At 38.6% G+C, this 26,701-nt stretch overlaps 1 protein-coding gene across 5 annotated transcripts in view; it reads right to left on the bottom strand.

The window, feature by feature from the left end:
- Positions 1-21,618, bottom strand: part of sgce (sarcoglycan, epsilon) — a 30,693-nt gene extending 9,075 nt beyond the window's left edge. For all 5 annotated transcript variants that reach the window (XR_010015247.1, XR_010015246.1, XM_063014012.1 and 2 more), the window contains exons 1-5: positions 21,459-21,618; positions 4,767-4,889; positions 3,261-3,418; positions 1,386-1,458; positions 678-876 (exon numbers count right to left, since the gene is read on the bottom strand). Coding sequence is in view for 3 of the 5 variants with exons in the window: in XM_063014012.1 (XP_062870082.1) it covers positions 678-876; positions 1,386-1,458; positions 3,261-3,418; positions 4,767-4,889; positions 21,459-21,495 (590 nt within the window). In the remaining 2 variants the exon portion in view is untranslated. The remainder of the gene's footprint in view (positions 1-677; positions 877-1,385; positions 1,459-3,260; positions 3,419-4,766; positions 4,890-21,458) is intronic.
- Between the last annotated feature and the right edge of the window lie 5,083 nt (positions 21,619-26,701).

Below are 26,701 nucleotides of genomic sequence, written 5' to 3'. Positions count from 1 at the left end.
TATTTATAACAGGTGAGGGAATCTGGAAAAATCTCAGTCTCAGGACAAAGCCAGAAACCACTGATGAATGTGATTGACCTTTGAGCTTTCAGATGGCAGTGTATGAGAAACCGTCATATTACTGAGATAAATATTGCCACATGGGCTCAGGAGTATTTCAGAAAACCATTCTCACTTTACACAGTCCAATGCTGCATCAGGAAATGGACACTAATAAAGAATGAGAAAGCATAAATTCTATGCTACAATAACACAGTTTTATTGGCCTAAGCTCATCTCAGATGAACTAAAAGACAGTGGAGATGTGTGCTCAGATGAGTCCACAGTTTAACTAGTTTTTAGGAACAAAAAGGTTTAAAAGCCAATATCTCTCAGTGCCCATGGCATGGGTGACTTGCATATGTGTGAAGGCATATAGATCTGTTCTTTCAACTTTTATTAGTTTATCAGAGAATTAACAAATCACAGATTTTTCTTTTTATTGCGTTTTACAAAAAGTCACAACTTTTCTGAAAATGGGGTTTATATAATGTAAGCTAAATATTCATGTATCTGTAATTATTACTATGGCTTTAGTATATTGTCATGTCATATTTCTCATCTGTTTACATTGTTATTTTACTTCAAGCCGGTTTCTATAAAGCTTTATGTAATGCAGCAATATGATGAAAGCTCACCCCTCTTTCAGGTTGTTGATAGGCAGGGGCACCCGGCCACCCCGATCCAATGCTGATGTGATGTTGATGGCATTGAGCCTCTCAGGCTGCCATACATTCTTCACTGCACCCAGGAAGTCTCCCAGCACTTCACTAGCTAACATCTCCTCCACATTCATATTTTTTATGTAGAACTCTGCCTGATAGGGCAGGGGGAATTCTGACAAACATCAGAAAGATTCCACTGAAAACAGGTTGTACACATGAGAATCATGAAGGCTTAAGTTTCAGCCGGAGAAGCAGCGGTATTAATACATGAGTGTGATACAGCAGAGAGAGCACAGATGGTCGCTGGCATAAAAGTGAGGTCACAGCTGGACCGTAACAGCTGTACAGCCCAAAATTCAATGCAAATTTAAATGTGCAAGCTTTAAGTCAGAGTAAATCTAGGACAAAATCATTTTTAGGAAGAAAGAAAAATTCAGAGCACTTACAAATGTTTAAACATGTTGTAAAGTAAATACAAATAAAAAAAAAAAGATTTTTAAAATAATTAATTTAATATGATGTATTTGTCACAATAAAACAGATCAACATATATAAAGTAATAATTTATTTATAATAAATAATATATAAGTAATAATAATATTAGTATATAAGTAATAATTAATCATGTATAAGTAGAGTGATAATTTGTAGTATTTTAGCAGTTTTTTTACAAAGACCTACCTTCTGTCCCCATGATGTTTATGACTAAATTGTGCCTGGCGGTTTCAAAAGTTCGTCGGTTATAGGCAGTAATCTGCAACAACACAAAAATACTACTAAATATTTATGATTAGCTTAAGTAATTGCAATTAGGTAAACATAATTAGTGGCAGGCATAAATGTACATTTATTAAATTAAATGTTTGTAAAATAAAAAATAAAAAACCAGTAAAATCTGGTAACTTGCCATACAGTGGGGCCAAAAAGTATTTAGTCAGCCACTGATTGTGCAAGTTCTCCTACTTAGAAAGATGAGAGAGGTCTGTAATTTTCATCATAGGTACACTTCAACTATGAGAGACAAAATGAGAAAAAAAATCCAGGAAATCACATTGTAGGATTTTTAAAGAATTTATTTGTAAATTATGGTGGAAAATAAGTATTTGGTCAATAACAAAAGTTCAACTCAATACTTTGTAACATAACCTTTGTTGGCAATGACAGAGGTCAAACGTTTCCTGTAAGTCTTCACCGGGTTTGCACACACTGTAGCTGGTATTTCGGCCCATTCCTCCATGCAGATCTCCTCTAGAGCAGTGATGTTTTGGGGCTGTCGCTGGGCAACACAGACTCCACAAATTTTCTATGGGGTTGAGGTCTGGAGACTGGTTAGGCCACTCCAGGACCTTGAAATGCTTTTTACGGAGCCACTCCTTCGTTGCCCGAGCGGTGTGTTTGGGATCATTGTCATGCTGGAAGACCCAGCCACGTTTCATCTTCAATGCTCTCACCGATGGAAGGAGGTTTTGGCTTAAAATCTCACGATACATGGCCCCGTTCATTCTTCCCTTAACACGGATCAGTCGTCCTGTCCCCTTCGCAGAAAAACAGCCCCAAAGCATGATGTTTCCACCCCCATGCTTCACAGTAGGTATGGTGTTTACTCAGCATTCTTCTTCCTCCAAACACGACGAGTTGAGTTTTTACCAAAAAGTTCCATTTTGGTTTCATCTGACCACATGATATTCTCCCAATCCTCTTCTGGATCATCCATAAGCTCTCTGGCAAACTTCAGATGGGCCTGGACATGTACTGGCTTAAGCAGGGGGACACGCCTGGCACTGCAGGATTTGAGTCCCTCTCGGCGTAGTGTGTTACTGATGGTAGCCTTGGTACTTTGGTCCCAGCTCTCTGCAGGTCATTCATCAGGTCCCTCCGTGTAGTTCTGGGATTTTTGCTCACCGTTCTCATGATCATTTTGACCCCACGGGATGAGATCTTGACCCCAAGGGAGATTATCAATGGTCTTGTACTGTATGTCTTCCATTTTCTTACAATTGCTCCCACAGTTGATTTATTCACACCAACCTGCTTGCCTATTGTAGATTCACTCTTCCCAGCCTGGTGCAGGTCTACAATTTTCTTCCTGGTGTCCTTCGACAGCTCTTTGGTCTTGGCCATGGTTGAGTTTGGAGTCTGACTGTTTGAGGCTGTGGACAGGTGTCTTTTATACAGATAACGATGTCAAACAGGTGCCATTAATACAGGTAACGAGTGGAGGACAGAAGAGCTTCTTAAAGAGTAAGTTACAGGTCTGTGAGAGCCAGAAATCTTGCTTATTTGTTATTGACCAAATACTTATTTTCCACCATCATTTACAAATAAATTCTTTAAAAATCCTACAATGTGATTTCCTGGATTTTTTTTTCTCATTTTGTCTCTCATAGTTGAAGTGTACCTATGATGAAAATTACAGACCTCTCTCATCTTTCTAAGTAGGAGAACTTGCACAATCAGTGGCTGACTAAATACTTTTTGACCCCACTGTACATACCAAACAATCCTAATTTAAAAAATTGCAATAATTAAAAAAGGAGTTCTGTCACATTCATGTACCTCTATGATGGTTGGTTTGCCCGAATGCTCTGCAGTGGGGGAGCCGTAGAGCACTCCATCACTGTGTGGGGTTCTCTGGATGTAGCGCAGCCACCCAGGCCTGTCTGGATACCCTTTTAGGTTGGTGTTAAAGGTGATTGGGTCATTGCTGGTGTCCCCTAAAATCAGCTAAGAGTTATTGTCTGATCTTTAATTTTGCCCACTTCAGATCATGTCATAACCCAGTTGTAACCACAACAAACAGAAAGGAAGAAATTAACTAATATAAAAGAACTAATGACATGCACCCCACAAGGTCATCAGCCATAACCCCCAGTAAAATAAATAATAAATAATACCAGGTGGCACAGTGGTCTAATGTGCTAGCCTACCATGAAGGAACCAACACTGTCAGTCATCTGTGCCTCCATGCCCCTGCTTAGCTATTAGGCAGGTGGGCCCGTTACAGTAGCAGTAGCTCTTTCCCTACTGCTACCAATCTGGGATGGTAAGGCAAAATAGATGCTTTATCAGAGATATACACTATATGGCCAAAAATATGTGGACACCTGACCATGAGCTTTCTACACTATAAGATTTTTTATAGTGAAGAAAGTGTCTACATCAGTATTCAGACGACAGGCTTATATTTTCATTTAAGTGCTTCTCTGGCAGCCAGTATGATGGACTTTTCTTTATATCTAACTCAAAGGTTTGAGTTTGAATCTAAATAGCATTTTTTTGTCTATGTCTAAGTCTAATGCTGCTGTCTGACTATGTCTTGTAAGAAAAAAACACCCACAAAGTCTTGTATAAATTACACAATAAAATCATAAAAATGTATTTATAGGCACCCAAATAGCCTATATTGATTTACAAGTAGCACTACACAAACATGTTTGTCCTAATGACCAGATGGGGTAAGTCTATGTCCAGTAAGATGCCTAGGCCATTCAAGGCTGGGAGCAGGAGGTTGAGTGGCTCTGGGATGTCATTCTGTCCACTCTATCAGTCACATGACACTGGCTAACTGTGGGCAGATGGAAGCTTTATGTGTAGAACAAAGGCATTAAACACCTTTGTCAAAGCAAATTCATCTAACCAATTCCACGTAAGCTCATAAAGAGGCAGTGGCTGGCATTGTGTGTCCCAGAGGATGCATAAACTAGCTAATGACAATTTAAATTTCCATCTTTGATAATTTTGCTATAAAAGTTAACAGATGTGTGACTGGCTAAAGATCTAATATATACAGTAAGTGCAGGAAAGAAAAAGACCATCCCTTCAACCCAATTAGGTGTGAAAACAAAAAATGTTTTATTTTTATCAATTAAATAAACGTTTAAACGATTTTACAAATGACAGTTTTTCGTTTTTATTGCCTTTTTACAAAGTGTCCCAACTTTTCTGGAAATGGGGTTTGTATATACACATTTGCTGGTAATTTGTAAAATTAAGGTTAAAGGTAGTAACAAACTGGAGCAGTAAACAATGAAATAAAAGGCAGACATAGTAAACATACCGTACCTAGCTTTGGATAAGGGGGAAATTCCCCTTTAAAGTATTCTCTTTCCAGCACATGGACAAACAGCACTCCAGCTGAAGGGTAGAGGTTCCTGTCTGCATGTGAGCGGGAGACAATGGTGACCACTAGAGCCAAGAGGAAGGTGAAAAAAGCAATTAACTGCTAATAGTATAAAATCCAAAGTCACGAACACCACTGCTGGGTGCACAAAAATATATTTATGCATAGAGAGAACGAGAAACTGATACTCTGGACTTAAAAAAGCTGAACTGGTTGCAAAAAGGCTGGTTGCCAGCAATTTTATGGCTTAAATAATGACAAAAAACTAATTTTGACAACTATGTTGTACTAAAAACAAAATTTAACCAAATCATTTACACTTTTATTTTATAAGTTTCCCTGTACTGTAAAGGAACTTCTTAATGGTGAGTAATGGAAATGATTCCAAAATACACAAATAAAATGAGATGTAAGTGTGTTGGGTATAAAACAATATCCAGTGGTGGTGGGACAACATTACAGACAGCTGTGCACCTAGGGCAATTATTAGGAGTTTCTTCAAAAATAAAAATTAGAAATTTGCAGAATATGACAGCATTGAAAGCCCATATTCTATGTATAGATTCCTTGTTCTTGACTTTCGAATCTTGTTAGGCATTATAGTAAAAAACATAGTACTGTGATGCTGGACAAAGATATAAATGCAGGAGTGCCAAAAACTGTAATACATTTTTTAATAAATTAATTAATATTTTTTAGACAGGATCATTTTCAAATGGCAACACTTTAAATGCTTTAAATTGTCAGTGAGATGTGTGTCTGCATTCTTTTGCTGACATTTCATTATTGCTTTTTTTCACCCTGCTCTCTACTCTCCCTCTCTCACCCATTAAGTGTGTGGCTGCTTATTTCAATCATTACAAGCCAGAGCGCTGGACCAGAGAAATGCTGAAACACTATGTAACACTCTTCCACAGGAGATTGTAAATAGCTCAAACCTGAATTAAATGTTTTAAAAGGAGTTTACAGAGATGCACCTGTACTAAGTATCACTAATGAGGTGAACTAACAAAACCCCATTTTTCCATCTGCCACTATTTTTAATTTTCTAATAAAAATTCAACTTGTTTTAAGACATTGCCCACTGTCCAGTTAATTTAACATAAAGAAAATCTGTACAGTTATGTATTGCATTTGTAAGAGTAAATAATAAAGAGTAATAAAGAGTAAATCATTTGTAAGTATTTAATGCTGCTTCTTGGAATCAATGTATTATTGACCATTTCTGATATTTTGTCTACTCTCTGTATGTAGTTTGCAGTGAGAGATGAATTTTTCAGTGATGTGAAATAATCATCTCTAATATCTAAATAATTATAATGGATTCCAAGAATGAATGAACAAGTGAACACAGTCTACACACCTATGAAATTCTGCATATCCTAGCAACACAAACTTGCAGTCATCCTTGTCACTGATTATTTTTGTGTCAGATCAATAATAGATAATGCCAACTATTCAGAAATGCTATGCTGACGTCTTAACAAATAAAGAAGACACATGGTACAAATACTGTAAGCACTGAACATTCTACTAGAACTGGCTGCACTACATTGCCACTATGTGGGATGTGTGGGTTTATTTTTCCCTTGTGCATAGAACTGCATGAGAAAAAGACCATTAAGTGTCATTAAGTGACACCTAATGAGTATGTTACGACACCTAATGGTTTATTATTAGGGCATAGATGGCAAAAGCTTTGGCCACAAAGAATGAGCATGTTTTACTGCATGCATAACAACTGAGTTTTAGCATTTAATCCTGAAAGTAAAAGGGCCCCTTGTTTCTTTCTTATGCTGCAGGAGACATTTAGCTGGTTTTGGTCCATTTTTCCACTTAAAGGTAAGGATCACTGCAACTAATATACGTAAGTAAACCATTACAAACTGTTAAAACATTAAAACCACTAACAGGTGAAAAAATCTGCCCGCCCTGCCACAACGCAAAAAAATGTTTAGAAATGGTTTAAACATGAATAACTGCAAGGTATTTACTTGGTCTCCAAACTGCCCAAATTGCCCAGGACTGAAGAAAAGTCTCGTCCATGGAGGGCTTTTCTATCAATTTACAGGACTTAAAGGATCTACTGATAATGTTTTGGGGCCAAAAACACAGAACATCTTTAGTTTTTTTGGAGTCCCTGAATCAATAGGTCAGAGCTGTTTTGGTGGCATGAGGGGGGCTTAACAATATTAGGCAGGTGGAGTTATGGCCTTTGCGATTGCCAGATCTCAACCCAGCTGGCTGTCTATGGGAGATTTTAGAACAATTGGTTAGACAGTGCTCGCAACCACCATCAAAACACAAATAAATGGAATATCATATGAAATAATGCTATTACAATTTTGGGAACTTGTAGAACCTATGTCAAGGTACACTGATCAGCCATAACAATAAAACCACCTCCTTGTTTCTACACTCACTATCTATTTTATCAGCTCCACTTACCATATAGAAGCACTTTGTAGCTCTACAATTACTGACTGTAGTCCATCTATTTCTCTACATACCTTTTTAGCCTGCTGTCACCCTGTTCTTAAATGGTCAGGACCCCCACAGAGCAGGTATTATTTAGGTGGTGGGTCATTTTTAGCACTGCAGTGACAATGACTCATCCAATGACAATCCACTCATACCAGCACAACACACACTAACACACCACCACCATGTCAGTGCACTGCAGTGCTGAGAATGACCCACCACCTAAATAATACCTTCTCTGTAGTGGTCCTGGGAGAGTCCTGATCATTGAAAAACAGCATGAAAGGGGGCTAACAAAGCATGCAGAGAAACAGATGGACTACAGTCAGTTATGGACTACAAAGTGCTTCTATATGGTAAGTGGAGCTGATAAAATGAACAGTGAGTGTAGAAACAAGAAAATGGTTTTAATGTTATGGCTGATCGGTGTATATTTCAGCTGTTGTAATTGCTAATGTGTGTGTGTGTGTGTATGTGTGTGTGCACATACACAAAGGATCGCTGGTCAGAATGCTAATATAATATAATATAATAAAATGATGGGATTAGATGCCTACACAAGCATGCAAAGCCATGTAAAGGCTATTCTAATAGATCAGCCATTGCTGGTTAATACCAAACCCCTTAAGCACAAGCTAATATGGGAAAGGAAATACACACATAAATACTGCACTGGAAATGTATAACTTCAGATTATGCTTTTACAGAATGACCTTGAGCAAGCCTCATGTCCATTATGGACGTCAAGAGAAGAGACACTTTCTCATGGCCAGAGTCTGGCTCGTCCTCATAAAGTGCAGAATCAGCTTTGAGCGTGCTTCTGTTTTCCAGTCAGTGGGAACTAAAGCACTTCATTATACACAGTAGAAAGAAGCAAAGGCTTATGGGAATCTGTTTAAAGTACTCTTTCCTGGAAGTGAAAGTAAGTGACAGAGCTGTGCAAGTCTGCCACTACTAAACTGCTGCTGAAAGCCATGAAGGTGCTGTGAATGAATCTGCTATCTACAAACAGAACCTACATCTGGAAATACTAAGGTAAAACTAAACTTTAATAGCAGTAGCTTTAAGTTTTCTTACTGAATCTGTGATCAAGTTATTTAAAACATGAGATCCACAAAGCTAAAATCAAGACTGCAAAGATAAGCAAATTGCTTTGATCATACTGCAGATAGTGATCACCCAGCACGCATTTCTATATCCAATGTAACACCACCACTAAAACTCAGCATATTACCACCAATACTACATTTTGAAAGTAACCAAGTTGACTCTCTGCATGCTTTTTGTGTGGTGGTTGTGGTTGGTTTGCAAAATCTCTCATCTATAGTTGTGACATACTTTAGAACAAAGTGGCCAAAGTTGACTAATCTACAACCCCAAATCAGAAAAAGTTGAGACAGCATGGAAAATGCAAATAATAAAAAACAGAGTTTTCTACATTTACTTTGACTTTAATTTGATTGCAGACAGGATGAACCTGAGATATTTCATGTTTTGTCTGCTCAACCTCGTTTCATTTATTAATAAACATCCATTCCTGGATTTCAGGCCTGCAACACTTTCCAAAAAAAGGTGGGACAGTAAAGCATTTACCACTTTGTAATGTTGCTATTCCTTTTCACCACACTTAAAAGACGTTTTGGCACAGAGGAGACCAAGTGATTTAGTGTTTTAGGTTTTATTTTGTCTCATTCTTCCTGCAAACACATCTTAAGATGTGCAACAGTACGGGGTCGTCGTCGCATTTTTCCTTTCAAAATTCTCCACACATTCACTATTAGGACTGCAGGCAGGCCAGTCCAGTACCCGTACCCTCTTCTTCTGCAGCCATGTCTTTGTAATGTGTCCAGCATGTGGTTTTGCATTGTCTTGTTGAAACATGCATGAATGTCCCTGGAAAAGATTACGTCTTGAAGGCAGCATATGTTGCTCTAAGTACAATCTCAATGTACTTTTCTGCATTAATGCTGCCATCACAGAAGTGTAAATTACCTTTACCAAGGGCACTGACACAGTCCCATACCATGACAGACCCAGGCTTTTGGACTTGTTGCTGATAACAGTCTGAATGGTCTTTTTCATCTTTGACCCGGAGCACATACAGTGGGGCCAAAAAGTATTTAGTCAGCCACTGATTGTGCAAGTTCTCCTACTTAGAAAGATGAGAGAGGTCTGTAATTTTCATCATAGGTACACTTCAACTATGAGAGACAAAATGAGAAAAAAAATCCAGGAAATCACATTGTAGGATTTTTAAAGAATTTATTTGTAAATTATGGTGGAAAATAAGTATTTGGTCAATAACAAAAGTTCAAATCAATACTTTGTAACATAACCTTTGTTGGCAATGACAGAGGTCAAACGTTTCCTGTAAGTCTTCACCGGGTTTGCACACACTGTAGCTGGTATTTTGGCCCATTCCTCCATGCAGATCTCCTCTAGAGCAGTGATGTTTTGGGGCTGTCGCTGGGCAACACGGACTCCACAAATTTTCTATGGGGTTGAGGTCTGGAGACTGGTTAGGCCACTCCAGGACCTTGAAATGCTTTTTACGGAGCCACTCCTTCGTTGCCCGAGTGGTGTGTTTGGGATCATTGTCATGCTGGAAGACCCAGCCACGTTCCATCTTCAATGCTCTCACTGATGGAAGGAGGTTTTGGCTTAAAATCTCACGATACATGGCCCCGTTCATTCTTCCCTCAACACGGCTCAATTGTCCTGTCCCCTTTGCAGAAAAACAGCCCCAAAGCATGATGTTTCCACCCCCATGCTTCACAGTAGGTATGGTGTTCTTGGGATGCAACTCAGCATTCTTCTTCCTCCAAACACGACGAGCAAAAAGTTCCATTTTGGTTTCATCTGACCACATGATATTCTCCCAATCCTCTTCTGGATCATCCATATGCTCTCTGGCAAACTTCAGACGGGCCTGGACATGTACTGGCTTAAGCAGGGGGACACGCCTGGCACTGCAGGATTTGAGTCCCTCTCGGCGTAGTGTGTATACTGATGGTAGCCTGGTTACTTTGGTCCCAGCTCTCTGCAGGTCATTCATCAGGTCCCTCCGTGTAGTTCTGGGATTTTTGCTCACCGTTCTCATGATCATTTTGACCCCACGGGATGAGATCTTGACCCCAAGGGAGATTATCAATGGTCTTGTATGTCTTCCATTTTCTTACAATTGTTCCCACAGTTGATTTATTCACACCAACCTGCTTGCCTATTGTAGATTTACTCTTCCCAGCCTGGTGCAGGTCTACAATTTTCTTCCTGGTGTCCTTTGACAGCTCTTTGGTCTTGGCCATGGTTGAGTTTGGAGTCTGACTGTTTGAGGCTGTGGACAGGTGTCTTTTATACAGATAACGAGGTCAAACAGGTGCCATTAATACAGGTAACGAGTGGAGGACAGAAGAGCTTCTTAAAGAATAAGTTACAGGTCTGTGAGAGCCAGAAATCTTGCTTGTTTGTTATTGACCAAATACTTATTTTCCACCATAATTTACGAATAAATTCTTTAAAAATCCTACAATGTGATTTCCTGGATTTTTTTTTCTCATTTTGTCTCTCATAGTTGAAGTGTACCTATGATGAAAATTACAGACCTCTCTCATCTTTCTAAGTAGGAGAACTTGCACAATCAGTGGCTGACTAAATACTTTTTGACCCCACTGTACTATCCATTTAAAAAAAAAAAAAAAAGACCTGAAATGCTGATTCATCTGACAACAATACATGTGATGGTCCATCCTCGATGCCCCAGAGCCCAGAGAAGTCGACACCGCTTCTGGACATGGTTAACATAAGGCTTCTTGTTTGCACAGTAAAGTTTTAAGTGGCATTTGTGCATGTAACTCTGTATTGTAGTGCTTGACAAAGGTTTGCCAAAGTAATCCCTCACCCATGTGGTTATATCAGCTATTGTTGAGTGGCGGTTCTTGATGCAGTGCCGTCTGAGGGATCGAAGATCACAGGCCTTCATTTTAAGCTTGCGCCCTCGGCCTTTGCGCACTGAAATTCCTCCCGATTCCTTGAATCGCTTAATGATATTATGCACTGTAGAGGGAGAAATATGCAAATCCCTATCAATCTTTCTTTGAGGTACATTGCTTTTAAACATTTCAATCATTTTCTCATGCATTTGTTGACAAACTGGAGATCCTGTGATCATCTTTGCTCATCAAAGACTCAGCCTTTCCTGGATGCTGCTTTTGTACCAAACCATGATTACAATCACCTGTTCACATCACCTGTTTGGAATCACATCATTATTTAGTTTTTTCACCTCATTACTAGCCCTAAATTGCCCCATCCCAACTTTTTTGGAAATGTGCTGCAGGCCTGAAATGCAGGAATGGATGTTTATTAACAAATGAAATGAAGTTGAGCAGACAAAACATTAAATATCTTAGGTTCACCCTGTCTGCAAGCAAATAAAAGTCCAAGTAAATGTAAGAAACTCTGTTTTTATTTTATTTGCATTTTCCATACTGTCCCAACTTTTTCTGATTTGGGGTTGTACAATCCACAATAATCTTTACTGTTCGGTCTTGACTAGAGAAGTCATTACAGTGCCAGAATCAGCATTATAGGACTTTTATGTCATCAGACTAATACGATAAAATATTCGTTTCTGAAGTGTAGCAATTTGTGCTATGTTAATCCTAAAGGTGGGCACATCCTCTGTGATGGTACAGTGTATATATAACATTATTAATACAAACCACAAAATACTAAGTGTTACTGAAATTTAATAGCAAAAGGGTATTATTATTAAACATTATTTGTATTTTTTGTTTGGCTGTGATCTAATGATCTATTTAGCTACTAAAAAACCACTACTGTTTCATTTAAAAGGGATAGAATATGCTGTGCTATATTTTTCTGCTTGGGGCCAAATAAAAGTGAAACATTTAATATACACAACAGCTTGTTTGCCTTTTAAGTACAAACTCTGATTGAGTATTGGAAAAATAAAATCTCCTCCATCATGGCTTCTTGACTGCTAAATAAAAGATCACAGATAAAATCTTGTTGAATACCAAGCATTTCAGGTTAGCATCTCGACATGTACATTCAAAATCTGACCTGGGTGCAGCTCAGATTAAACAATTACTTAGCTTAGACAGTAATTTAGATTAGTCCAAAGCATAACAATGTGAGTCAGAACAACATATTCAATAGAGGTTATAAAGTATATGGATACTTTGTTACAGGTTTATTGGTGCATATACAAAAGGATTATTAAGATTATTAAGATTTAGATGTTTTGAGAACTATGTTTAGGGTCAAACAAAACAATAAGTCACAGCACACAGCTCTGCATGTCAGTGTTTTGCTGAAGCACACACTTTACTCTCACTTACCGCCCATTTGGGACACAGCCTTCTGTGTGGAGTCGACTAAAGCCTGTATATGATAATGGCCTTCAAAAGTTATGCCATTATTTCAACAAGAAAAATACATTTAGAAAGAGAATTATTTTATGCAGTGTCATATTTATAATGCAATACCCTGTCCACTCTTTTTCTAACCGCACAGCAAAGTAAGTCTTTTGTTGTCAGTTGTGCTGCATGTTTTTAGTAAATCTAAGAAACAATTTTTTAAGTGCAATTATCTTGTGTCCTATCATGATTTTAATGTTTTCAGTCAGTGCTAAACTATCTCTGAAATGTACTTTATTTAATTTCCTTGTTTATTGAATATCTGCATGTATGGTCACATGCTTGCAAAGCAAGGTTGTAATTTTTTTGATACATAAATACCCAAATACTAGGAATTAGTTGTAATTAGATGTATTGAAATGTGTTTAGATAAAGAGAAAATTGTGGAATAATGTGACTTTAATTTCATAAAAAGGCAATAAATAGGTAGACAGATACACACACACATATACACATACAGTGGGGGAAATAAGTATTTGATCCCCTGCTGATTTTGTAAGTTTACCCCCTTACAAAGACTTGAACAGTCTATAATTTTTATGGAAGGTTTATTTTAACAGAGAGAGACAGAATATCAACAAAAAATCCAGAAAAAAAACATTAAATAAAAGTTATAAATTAATTTGTATTTAATTAAGGGAAATAAGTATTTGATCCCCTATCAACCAGCAAGAATTCTGACCCCCACAGACCGGTTATGTGCCCATGAGGCACACAAATTAGTCCTGTCCCTGTATAAAAGACTCCTGTTACAGAATCAGTTTCTTCCGTTCAAATCTCTCCACCACCCTGGGCAAGACCAAAGAGCTATCAAAGGACGTCAGGGACAAGATTGTAGACCTGCACAAGGCTGGAATGGGCTACAAGACCATCAGCAAGAAGCTTGGTGAGAAAGAGACCACTGTTGGTGCGATAATTCGAAAATGGAAGAAATACAAGATCACAGTCAATCGCCCTCACTCTGGAGCTCCATGCAAGATCTCACCTGGTGGGGTAAGAATGATTCTGAGAAAGGTGAGGTCAGTCCAGAATTACACGGGAGGAGCTTGTCAATGATCTCAAGGGAGCTGGGAGCAGAGAAATGCTGGATATGACCCCAAGAACACCATCCCCACAGGGCATTTCTTTGCCTCCAAACACGGTGAGTGGAGTTGATGCCAAAGAGCTCAATTTTGGTCTCATCTGACCATATCACATTCTCCCAAGCTTTCTCTGAATCATTCAGGTGTTCATTGGCAAACTTCAGACGGGCCTGTACATGAGCCTTCTTGAGCAGAGGGACTTTGCGGGCACTGCATGATCTCAATCCATTACGGCGAAGTGTGTTACTATTGGTTTTCTTGGTGACTGTGCTCCCAGCTCCCTTGAGATCATTGACAAGCTCCTCCCGTGTAATTCTGGACTGACCTCACCTTTCTCAGAATCATTCTTACCCCACCAGGTGAGATCTTGCATGGAGCTCCAGAGCGAGGGTGATTGACTGTGATCTTGTATTTCTTCCATTTTCGAATTATCGTGCCAACAGTGGTCTCTTTCTCACCAAGCTTCTTGCTGATGGTCTTGTAGCCCATTCCAGCCTTGTGCAGGTCTACAATCTTGTCCCTGACGTCCTTTGATAGCTCTTTGGTCTTGCCCATGGTGGGAGAGATTTGAACAGAAGAAACTGATTCTGTGACAGGAGTCTTTTATACAGGGACAGGACTAATTTGTGTGCCTCATGGGTCTGTGGGGGTCAGAATTCTTGCTGGTTGGTAGGGGATCAAATACTTATTTCCCTTAATTAAATACAAATTAATTTATAACTTTTATTTAATGTTTTTTTTCTGGATTTTTTGTTGATATTCTGTCTCTCTCTGTTAAAATAAACCTTCCATAAAAATTATAGACTGTTCAAGTCTTTGTAAGGGGGTAAACTTACAAAATCAGCAGGGGATCAAATACTTATTTCCCCCACTGTACATACACACATACACATACATTCATACATGCATATATACATACACACATACACATACATTCATACATACATTCATACATGCATATACAGTGCCTTGCAAAAGTATTCAGCCCCCTTGAACTTTTCAACCTTTTGCCACATTTCAGGCTTCAAACATAACGATATGAAATTGTAATTTTTTGTGAAGAATCAACAACAAGTGGGACCCAATCGTGAAGTGGAACGAAATTTATTGGATATTTTAAACTTTTTTTAGAAATAAAAAACTGAAAAGTGGGGCGTGCAATATTATTCAGCCCCCTTGCGTTAATACTTTGTAGCGCCACCTTTTGCTGCGATTACAGCTGCAAGTCGCTTGGGGTATGTCTCTATCAGTTTTGCACATCGAGAGACAGTAATTTTTGCCCATTCTTCCTTGCAAAACAGCTCGAGCTCAGTGAGGTTGGATGGAGAGCGTTTGTGAACAGCAGTTTTCAGCTCTTTCCACAGATTCTCGATGGGATTCAGGTCTGGACTTTGACTTGGCCATTCTAACACCTGGATACGTTTATTTGTGAACCATTCCATTGTAGATTTTGCTTTATGTTTTGGATCATTGTCTTGTTGGAAGATAAATCTCCGTCCCAGTCTCAGGTCTTTTGCAGACTGCAACAGGTTTTCTTCCAGAATGGTCCTGTATTTGGCTCCATCCATCTTCCCATCAATTTTAACCATCTTCCCTGTCCCTGCTGAAGAAAAGCAGGCCCAAACCATGATGCTGCCACCACCATGTTTGACAGTGGGGATGGTGTGTTCAGGGTGATGAGCTGTGTTGCTTTTACGCCAAACATAACGTTTTGCATTGTGGCCAAAAAGTTCGATTTTGGTTTCATCTGACCAGAGCACCTTCTTCCACATGTTTGGTGTGTCTCCCAGGTGACTTTTTATAGATATCTTTGAGAAATGGCTTTCTTCTTGCCACTCTTCCATAAAGGCCAGATTTGTGCAGTGTACGACTGATTGTGTCCTATGGACAGATTCTCCCACCTCAGCTGTAGATCTCTGCAGTTCATTCAGAGTGATCATGGGCCTCTTGGCTGCATCTCTGATCAGTCTTCTCCTTGTTTGAGCTGAAAGTTTAGAGGGATGGCCGGGTCTTGGTAGATTTGCAGTGGTCTGATACTCCTTCCATTTCAATATGATCGCTTGCACAGTGCTCCTTGAGATGTTTAAAGCTTGGGAAATCTTTTTGTATCCAAATCCGGCTTTAAACTTCTCCACAACAGTATCTCGGACCTGCCTGGTGTGTTCCTTGGTCTTCATGATGCTCTCTGCGCTTTAAACAGAACTCTGAGACTGTCACAGAGCAGGTGCATTTATACGGAGACTTGATTACACACAGGTGGATTCTTTTTATCACCATCAGTCATTTAGGTAAACATTGGATCATTCAGAGATCCTCACTGAACTTCTGGAGTGAGTTTGCTGCACTGAAAGTAAAGGGGCTGAATAATATTGCACGCCCCACTTTTTAGTTTTTTATTTCTAAAAAAAGTTTAAAATATCCAATAAATTTCGTTCCACTTCACGATTGGGTCCCACTTGTTGTTGATTCTTCACAAAAAATTACAATTTCATATCGTTATGTTTGAAGCCTGAAATGTGACAAAAGGTTGAAAAGTTCAAGGGGGCTGAATACTTTTGCAAGGCACTGTATACATACATTCATACATGCATATATACAGTGTATCACGAAAGTGAGTACACCCCTCACATTTCTGCAAATATTTCATTATATCTTTTCATGGGACAACACTATAGACATGAAACTTGGATATAACTTAGAGTAGTCAGAGTACAACTTGTATAGCAGTGTAGATTTACTGTCTTCTGAAAATAACTCAACACACAGCCATTAATGTCTAAATGGCTGGCAACATAAGTGAGTACACCCCACAGTGAACATGTCCAAATTGTGCCTAAAGTGTCAATATTTTGTGTGACCACCATTATTATCACTGCCTTAACCCTCCTGGGCATGGAATTCACCAGAGCTGCACAGGTTGCTACTGGAATCCTCTTCCACTCCTCCATGATGACATCACGGAGCTGGTGGATGTTAGACACCTTGAACTCCTCCACTTTCCACTTGAGGATGCGCCACAGGTGCTCAATTGGGTTTAGTCCATCACCTTTACCTTCAGCTTCCTCAGCAAGGCAGTTGTCATCTTGGAGGTTGTGTTTGGGGTCGTTATCCTGTTGGAAAACTGCCATGAGGCCCAGTTTTCGAAGGGAGGGGATCATGCTCTGTTTCAGAATGTCACAGTACATGTTGGAATTCATGTTTCCCTCAATGAACCGCAGCTCCCCAGTGCCAGCAACACTCATGCAGCCCAAGACCATGATGCTACCACCACCATGCTTGACTGTAGGCAAGATACAGTTGTCTCGGTACTTCTCACCAGGGCGCCGCCACACATGCTGGACACCATCTGAGCCAAACAAGTTTATCTTGGTCTCGTCAGACCACAGGGCATTCCAGTAATCCATGTTCTTGGACTGCTTGTCTTCAGCAAACTGTTTGCTGGCTTTCTTGTGCGTCAGCTTCCTTCTGGGATGACGACCATGCAGACCGAGTTGATGCAGTGTGCGGTGTATGGTCTGAGCACTGACAGGCTGACCTCCCACGTCTTCAACCTCTGCAGCAATGCTGGCAGCACTCATGTGTCTATTTTTTAAAGCCAACCTCTGGATATGACGCCGAACACGTGGACTCAACTTCTTTGGTCGACCCTGGCGAAGCCTGTTCCGAGTGGAACCTGTCCTGGAAAACCGCTGTATGACCTTGGCCACCATGCTGTAGCTCAGTTTCAGGGTGTTAGCAATCTTCTTATAGCCCAGGCCATCTTTGTGGAGAGCAACAATTCTATTTCTCACGTCCTCAGAGAGTTCTTTGCCATGAGGTGCCATGTTGAATATCCAGTGGCCAGTATGAGCGAATTGTACCCAAAACACCAAATTTAACAGCCCTGCTCCCCATTTACACCTGGGACCTTGACACATGACACCAGGGAGGGACAACGACACATTTGGGCACAATTTGGACATGTTCACTGTGGGGTGTACTCACTTATGTTGCCAGCTATTTAGACATTAATGGCTGTGTGTTGAGTTATTTTCAGAAGACAGTAAATCTACACTGCTATACAAGCTGTACACTGACTACTCTAAGTTATATCCAAGTTTCATGTCTATAGTGTTGTCCCATGAAAAGATATAATGAAATATTTGCAGAAATGTGAGGGGTGTACTCACTTTTGTGATACACTGTACATACACACACATTCATACATGCATACATGCACTCACATACATACATTCATACACACATACATAAATGCATATATACATATACACATACACACACATACATTCATACATGCATATATACATACACACATACATTCATACATACATTCATACATACACTCACAAACATACATTCATACACACATACATAAATGCATATATACATATACACATACACACACATACATTCATACATGCATATATACATACACACATACATTCATACATACACTCACAAACATACATTCATACACACATACATACATGCATATATACATATACACATACACACACATACATTCATACATGCATATATACATACACACATACACACACAAACATACATTCATACACACATACATACATACATACATGCATATATACATATACACATACACACACATACATTCATACATGCATATATTAAGCGTCTTTGAGTATCTTGAAAAGCGCTATATAAATAAAATGTATTATTATTATTATTATTATATATACATACACACATACAGTGTATCACAAAAGTGAGTACACCCCTCACATTTCTGCAAATATTTCATTATATCTTTTCATGGGACAACACTATAGACATGAAACTTGGATATAACTTAGAGTAGTCAGTGTACAGCTTGTATAGCAGTGTAGATTTACTGTCTTCTGAAAATAACTCAACACACAGCCATTAATGTCTAAATAGCTGGCAACATAAGTGAGTACACCCCACAGTGAACATGTCCAAATTGTGCCCAAATGTGTCGTTGTCCCTCCCTGGTGTCATGTGTCAAGGTCCCAGGTGTAAATGGGGAGCAGGGCTGTTAAATTTGGTGTTTTGGGTACAATTCTCTCATACTGGCCACTGGATATTCAACATGGCACCTCATGGCAAAGAACTCTCTGAGGATGTGAGAAATAGAATTGTTGCTCTCCACAAAGATGGCCTGGGCTATAAGAAGATTGCTAACACCCTGAAACTGAGCTACAGCATGGTGGCCAAGGTCATACAGCGGTTTTCCAGGACAGGTTCCACTTGGAACAGGCTTCGCCAGAGTCGACCAAAGAAGTTGAGTCCACGTGTTCGGCGTCATATCCAGAGGTTGGCTTTAAAAAATAGACACATGAGTGCTGCCAGCATTGCTGCAGAGGTTGAAGACGTGGGAGGTCAGCCTGTCAGTGCTCAGACCATACGCCGCACACTGCATCAACTCGGTCTGCATGGTCGTCATCCCAGAAGGAAGCTGACGCACAAGAAAGCCCGCAAACAGTTTGCTGAAGACAAGCAGTCCAAGAACATGTATTACTGGAATGCCCTGTGGTCTGACGAGACCAAGATAAACTTGTTTGGCTCAGATGGTGTCCAGCATGTGTGGCGGCGCCCTGATGAGAAGTACCAAGACAACTGTATCTTGCCTACAGTCAAGCATGGTGGTGGTAGCATCATGGTCTTGGGCTGCATGAGTGTTGCTGGCACTGGGGAGCTGCAGTTCATTGAGGGAAACATGATTTCCAACATGTACTGTGACATTCTGAAACAGAGCATGATCCCCTCCCTTCGAAAACTGGGCCTCATGGCAGTTTTCCAACAGGATAACGACCCCAAACACAACCTCCAAGATGACAACTGCCTTGCTGAGGAAGCTGAAGGTAAAGGTGATGGACTAAACCCAATTGAGCACCTGTGGCGCATCCTCAAGTGGAAGGTGGAGGAGTTCAAGGTGTCTAACATCCACCAGCTCCGTGATGTCATCATGGAGGAGTGGAAGAGGATTCCAGTAGCAACCTGTGCAGCTCTGGTGAATTCCATGCCCAGGACGGTTAAGGCAGTGCTGGATAATAATGGTGGTCACACAAAATATTGACACTTTGGGCACAATTTGGACATATTCACTGTGGGGTGTACTCACTTATGTTGCCAGCTATTTAGACATTAATGGCTGTGTGTTGAGTTATTTTCAGAAGACAGTAAATCTACACTGCTATACAAGTTGTACACTGACTACTCTAAGTTATATCCAAGTTTCATTTCTATAGTGTTGTCCCATGAAAAGATATAATAAAATATTTGCAGAAATGTGAGGGGTGTACTCACTTTTGTGATACACTGTACATACACACACACATTCATACATGCATATATGCATACACACATACACACACATACATACATTCATACATACTCACATACATACATTCATACATACATGCATATATACATATACACATACACACACATACATACATACATTCATACATACACTCACATACATACATTCATACATACATGCATATATACTGTATATATATACACATACACACACATACATTCATACATGCATATATACATATACACATACACACACACATACACACATACATGCATATATGCATACACACATACACACACATACATACATTCATACATACACTCACATACATGCATTCATACATACATGCATATATACATATACACATACACACACATACATACATACATACATTCTTACATACACTCACATACATACATTCATACACACATACATACATGCATATATACATATACTCATACACACCATACATTCATATATACATACATGCATACACACATACATACATTCATACATACACTCACATACATACATTCATACACACATACATACACTCACATACATACATTCATACACACATACATACACTCACATACATACATTCATACACACATACATACACTCACATACATACATTCATACACACATACATACACTCACATACATACATTCATACACACATACATACACTCACATACATACATTCATACACACATACATACACTCACATACATACATTCATACACACATACATACACTCACATACATACATTCATACACACATACATACACTCACATACATACATTCATACACACATACATACACTCACATTCATACATTCATACACACATACATACACTCACATTCATACACACATACATACATACACTCACATACATACATTCATACACACATACATACATGCATATATACATATACTCATACACACACATACATACATACATACATACATACATACATACATACATACATACATACACACACATACATACACAACAGACACACACACACACACACACATAAATACATACATTATGGACAACAAAAATGACAATTGTGTAACCGAGTCATGTAAGGACTGACAGTAATGTAGCTAATATATACCACTTAAATGTTCTTACGTGTTGTTTGCTACGTTCCTAGCGACTCACATTTTTCCATCGTTACTTACAGAGCTATTCCCACTAGCGCAGATGCGTCAGTTAGCCTGCTACCGTTAGCTCACTGGCCTGTAAAATATTACAATACACACGATGTTAATATAATCACTTTCAACTATTACATACCTAATAAAATCCACACGAACACTTCAAGCGACGCCATGGTTTATGTTTCGCGCTGAATGTGAGTTTGGTGAGATTGATTCGTTGATTGTAGCAGTCACTAGCAGTAGAAGCATCCCTCTACCCGGAGCTGAATTCCTCCCTCCTCCCACCGCTCAGAGCCCGGCGCATTGTGGGAGCTGCACATCTGGCACAAACACTGGAAAACAGCAGCAATCAAACCGCGTTCTGACTGGATTACATGTGGAGCGGGAAACGCCTTGCAACCCTATGTGTGGCTAAAGTAAAAAAGAAACATCACAGGAATATTTACAATTTACAATCTACTATTTTAATATTATTTTGCTGAAGTGTAAAATAAGCCTCATCCTTTTTTTGACATTTTTAGTTCTGCTTAATACTATGCTAAATTAAATATACACCTATGCACCTCAGGTGCCATGCTATTTAAATACACTCTCTAGTACGATAGAATGCACTGCCATATTCAAAATATATTTAAATACAACCCAAATCAGAAAAAGTTGGGACAGCATGGAAAATGAAAAAAAAAAAAAAAAAAAACACAGAGTTGCTTACATTTACTTTTATTTGATTGCAGACAGGATGAACATGAGATATTTCATGTTTTGTCTGCTCAACTTCATTTCATTTATTAATAAACATCCATTCCTGCATTTCAGGCCTGCAACACTTTCCAAAAAAAGTTGGGACAGTAAAGCATTTACCACTTTGTAATTTTGCCATTCCTTTTCACCACACTTAAAAGACGTTTTGGCAGCGAGGATACCAAGTGATTTAGTGTTTCAGCTTTTATTTTGTCCCATTCTTCCTGCAAATGCCCTAAGATGTGCAACAGTACGGGGTCGTCGTTGTCGCATTTTTCATCCGGTCCAGTACCCGTACCCTCTCCTTCCACAGCCATGCCTTTGTAATGTGTCCAGCATGTGGTTTTGCATTGTCTTGTTGAAAAATGCATGGACGTCCTTGGAATAGATGACATCTTGAAGGCAGCATATGTTGCTCTAAGATCTCAATGTACTTTTCTGCATTAATGCTGCCATCACAGAAGTGTAAATGACCTTTGCCAAGGGCACTGACACAGCTCCATACATCATCTTTGACATACATCATCCATTCATCCAAAGAAAAAATGACCTAGAATGCTGATTCATCTGACCACAATACATGTTTCTCCTGTGTGATGGTCCATCCTAGATGCCCCAGTGCCCAGAGAAGTCGACGCCACTTCTGGCCATAGTTAACATAAGGCTTTTGCACAGTAAATGTGGCATTTGTGCATGTAACTCTGTATTGTAGTGCTTGACAAAGGTTTGCCAAAGTAATCCCTTGTCCATGTGGTTATATCAGCTATTGTTGAGTGGCGGTTCTTGATGCAGTGCCATCTGAGGGATCGTCCCAACTTTTTTTGGAATGTGTTGCAGGCCTGAAATGCAGCAATGGAGGTATATTAACAAATAAAATGAAGTTGAGCAGACAAAACATGAAATATCTTAGGTTCAAACTGTCTGCAATCAAATAAAAGTCAAAGTAAATGTAAGGAACACTGCATTTTTATTTTATTAGTATTTTCCATACTGTCCCAACTTTTTCTGATTTGGGGTTGTAGTTTGGCACCTGTTGTGCATAGGTGTACTAAATACAAAAACATGTGGTTTTGGATTTATATTATTAATAACATGGTTATTATTTTTCATTTTCATTAGTTACTTATCCTGGTCAGTGTCACAGTGGAATACCTTGGACAGGGCACCAATCCATCGCAATCCCATTCAGACATAGCCAATCATGTCTGTGTAGACATCTGGCTGGCCAATAGTACCAAAGTGTTTTGAAGCCAGATACATCTCAGCAGTGGTGGGGTAGCATGATAGACTGCCACCCAAGTGCCCTTTATTATTCATATTAGTAGTAGTAGCTGCAGTAGTAGTAGTAATAGTAGTAGTAGTAGTAGTAAAAGCAATACTAATTATAGTGTATATACCTTATAGATTATGCTAGCACCTCTACTACTATTACACTTTTCACTGTTTTACGACTTGTACTGGAGCAACAATGGTAACAGCTGATTAATAATAATATGTTATTAATATAACTTTGCAGTAATATATAGTGTATTTTATGTAATTGTTTTAAAATATTTTATTGGACTGCAATGTAAAATATATGTGTAACATTGTTGTCATATAAATATGAGTAAATATGTAAATAATACAATAATTGTTTTATTATTAATATTAGGAGTATGAGTAATAATACTAGTGGTAGTACATACTTTATTTATCAAAATATTAATTATATTTTATTTTAAACCACATTTTAAAATTATGCGAAAAAATAAGTATTGTACTAGGATTACATAAATTAATTTAATATATATGTCCTATTTAACATTTTTCCTCCCCCACCCATTAAATTCCAAAGTGAATAATAGGAGTGAATAATATAGTTTAGAATATATTCAGCCCCCTGTGGTGAGGCTGAGCAGACAGATGGCCATACAAAGTGTCCTTTCACCATGCATGTGCAATGTTTCACAACCAAACACTGTATGAGCCTATGGTGATAAAATCCTTTCCTGCTATACTCCAAACCAGCCCTGTTCGGGTCTAAAAGAACTATCTATAAAACATTTACATGTTTGCTAGCTTGATAGCTGGGTAATAAGGCAAGATTTTGTAAAGCCACATACCAAGATGTGTTAGGTCATCTTTGTTAAGATCAAGGTCATTGCAAACCCATGCAGACAGATTTCTGGTGAGGGAGAAAATTCCTAATCAGCTTGGTATTTTAAACCACCATGACTCCACTAATTAGGGCTTTTCCATTACATTACACACATGTAAGTCTTAACCAAATCTGATTTTTACTCTGCCTTTAATTAACAGCATTATCATAGCTAAAGCCTGGTATGTGTGAATGTTTAAGTAATAAAATTGTATGTTATGCTCACAATCTCACACGTACACCCTTTTATTTTCAGGTTGCTTAGCAACTTACTTCTGTGCTGATGGCAGTAGGAGAGAAATAGGGACATATGCAGTAAATCTACTGTACATTGGCGCTCCGAAATGGTAAATACGTTTGTGTGTGTGTGTTAAAAATTACACGTTTATTAAAGGGTTGTCATGAGGGAATAAGGCCAGGATTATTCCAGGGGCCATGGGTGAAACACAAAAGGACCTCCTACAATTATTTTTCCCTGAGGGAGGGTGAGGTTGTTGTGCATAGTATTTGTGATTTTGGTAAACCAAGCAAGCTACATAGGTAAATTATTTACAATGTATTAATTTACTCAATTTTAGTAACTGCTTTTTCCTGGTCAGAATGGTGTTAAGTCCAGTGCCACTAGAACACACTAGATGCATTGAAGGAACACACACCAAACAAGGTGCCAATCCTTCATAGGGCTAATTATTCACATGTGTGATGTACACATTCTACCAGATTAACTAGCAGGCCACTCATGAAATAAATTACGTCGAAAAACAGGATTTGTTTCTATAGACTTAAGCCACTTAAGCCAAAAAACAGTTTTTAATTTTGTTTAATGGTAACTTCAAGCTTTTTAGCACAGTAAGTCACATGGTGTTTGGGTCTTTGGTTCAGATGTTTAAAGAGCACCATGACTTAAACTTGGCAATACCAAAGACCCAAATTTATGTGCTAGCTTAATGCTACAACATTTGTTCTAATTTTTACAATGTCTCTGTTTTAATCCATGGGTTCAATCTGGGTTCCTGTCTTTTAAAAACTATTTTTTGTCTTTCTTTAGATAAACTATGTTCAGTATCCATGAACACTACAAGATAGACAGATTGATAGATAAATAGACTGGTAGACAGATAGATCACTTTTTAATGCCAGAGGGAAATTTGTGAATTCTACAATTATATGAAATTTTAAGTGTCCCTTAATTTTAAACAGGATCAGGACAGATCTAATGTTTCTGGTAAAGTCTTAAAAGAAATGTAGCAACAAAGTCCTTGTTGTTCTTGTATCACAAATGTAAACCACATATTCACTATTCATTCATTTGAGAACTATCACATGGCTATCAGCCTCCAACGCTTAAAGTAATATCCAAGCATAGTTCAACCTAATCTTATACAGAAAGTATTTTATTATCGAAACAGGACTAGAAAGTTATTTAAAGAATTTAAGTAGGAAACATTTAGTGTTTCCTACTTAAACTGTCTCAGTATTATCGCTGGCTTATATAAAATGTTTGATTTTATAACAACCAAACCTATTTCCCTACACAGAAATGCAATTATTTATATAAATAAGATATTTTACACTTTAATAAATAAAACACTTCATGTTGTAAGCAAGTCAGTTGTATGCCAGTCTGAAACTGTAGCACAGCACAACTGCTCTCAACCCAAACTGCTGCCATACCACATACATAATATAATTAATTATAATATCTTGTTTTAATAATACACATACAAACACATAACTCATAGGGGGATACTCGTAAAGGTGAGCTGATGTGTACTCTTTTGCACAAAATCATGCATTTCACAGATATTTAACACCCAAATTATTTGTAAAGATTTATGTCCTGCTGCTGCTGTGTAGACTTTAGTTACTTCAATTGCCATGTACTACCTAGGTTTACATATTAATGAATATAATAAAAAACAACATAATATAATGAAATGTAGTATGGGGCCACGGTGGGTAGCACTGTCGCCTCACAAGAAGGGCTTGGGTTTGATTCCAAGGTGAAGTGGTCTGGGTCTATTCTGTACAGAGTTTGCATGTTCTTCCTGTGTCTGTGTGAGTTTCCTCCAGGTGCTCTGGTTTCCTCTCACAGTCCAAAGACATGCAGTCAGGTTACTTGGAGATACTAAGATTGCTGTAATTGTGTGTGTGTTTGCCCTGTGATGGACTGGAAACCTGTTCAGGGTGTTTATTACCTTTTATCCAGTGAATCATACCTACTGAATAGGATAAAATGGTGGTAAACAGACAATAAATTAATAATATAATATAACATAGCACATGTACTACTTATCCCACAGACAACGTGTTTGATAAAATTGATGAAATTAGATTAGAACAGCAAACACTGCGATGTATAATTTTGTAACTGGTATCCAGCCCTGTGCCAACCAACCCTGTTCTCCGCTGATCATGCAGTGCATGTTAGTGGGATTTCTGTTAAAATGCGTGTAAACAATTGAGGGGCGATAAAATGGGTTAAAGGGGTTTTATAA

Source organism: Trichomycterus rosablanca, chromosome 2 (assembly GCF_030014385.1).
Source record: "Trichomycterus rosablanca isolate fTriRos1 chromosome 2, fTriRos1.hap1, whole genome shotgun sequence".
Taxonomy (NCBI): domain Eukaryota; kingdom Metazoa; phylum Chordata; class Actinopteri; order Siluriformes; family Trichomycteridae; genus Trichomycterus; species Trichomycterus rosablanca.
This window is presented reverse-complemented; position numbering and strand designations above follow the sequence as displayed.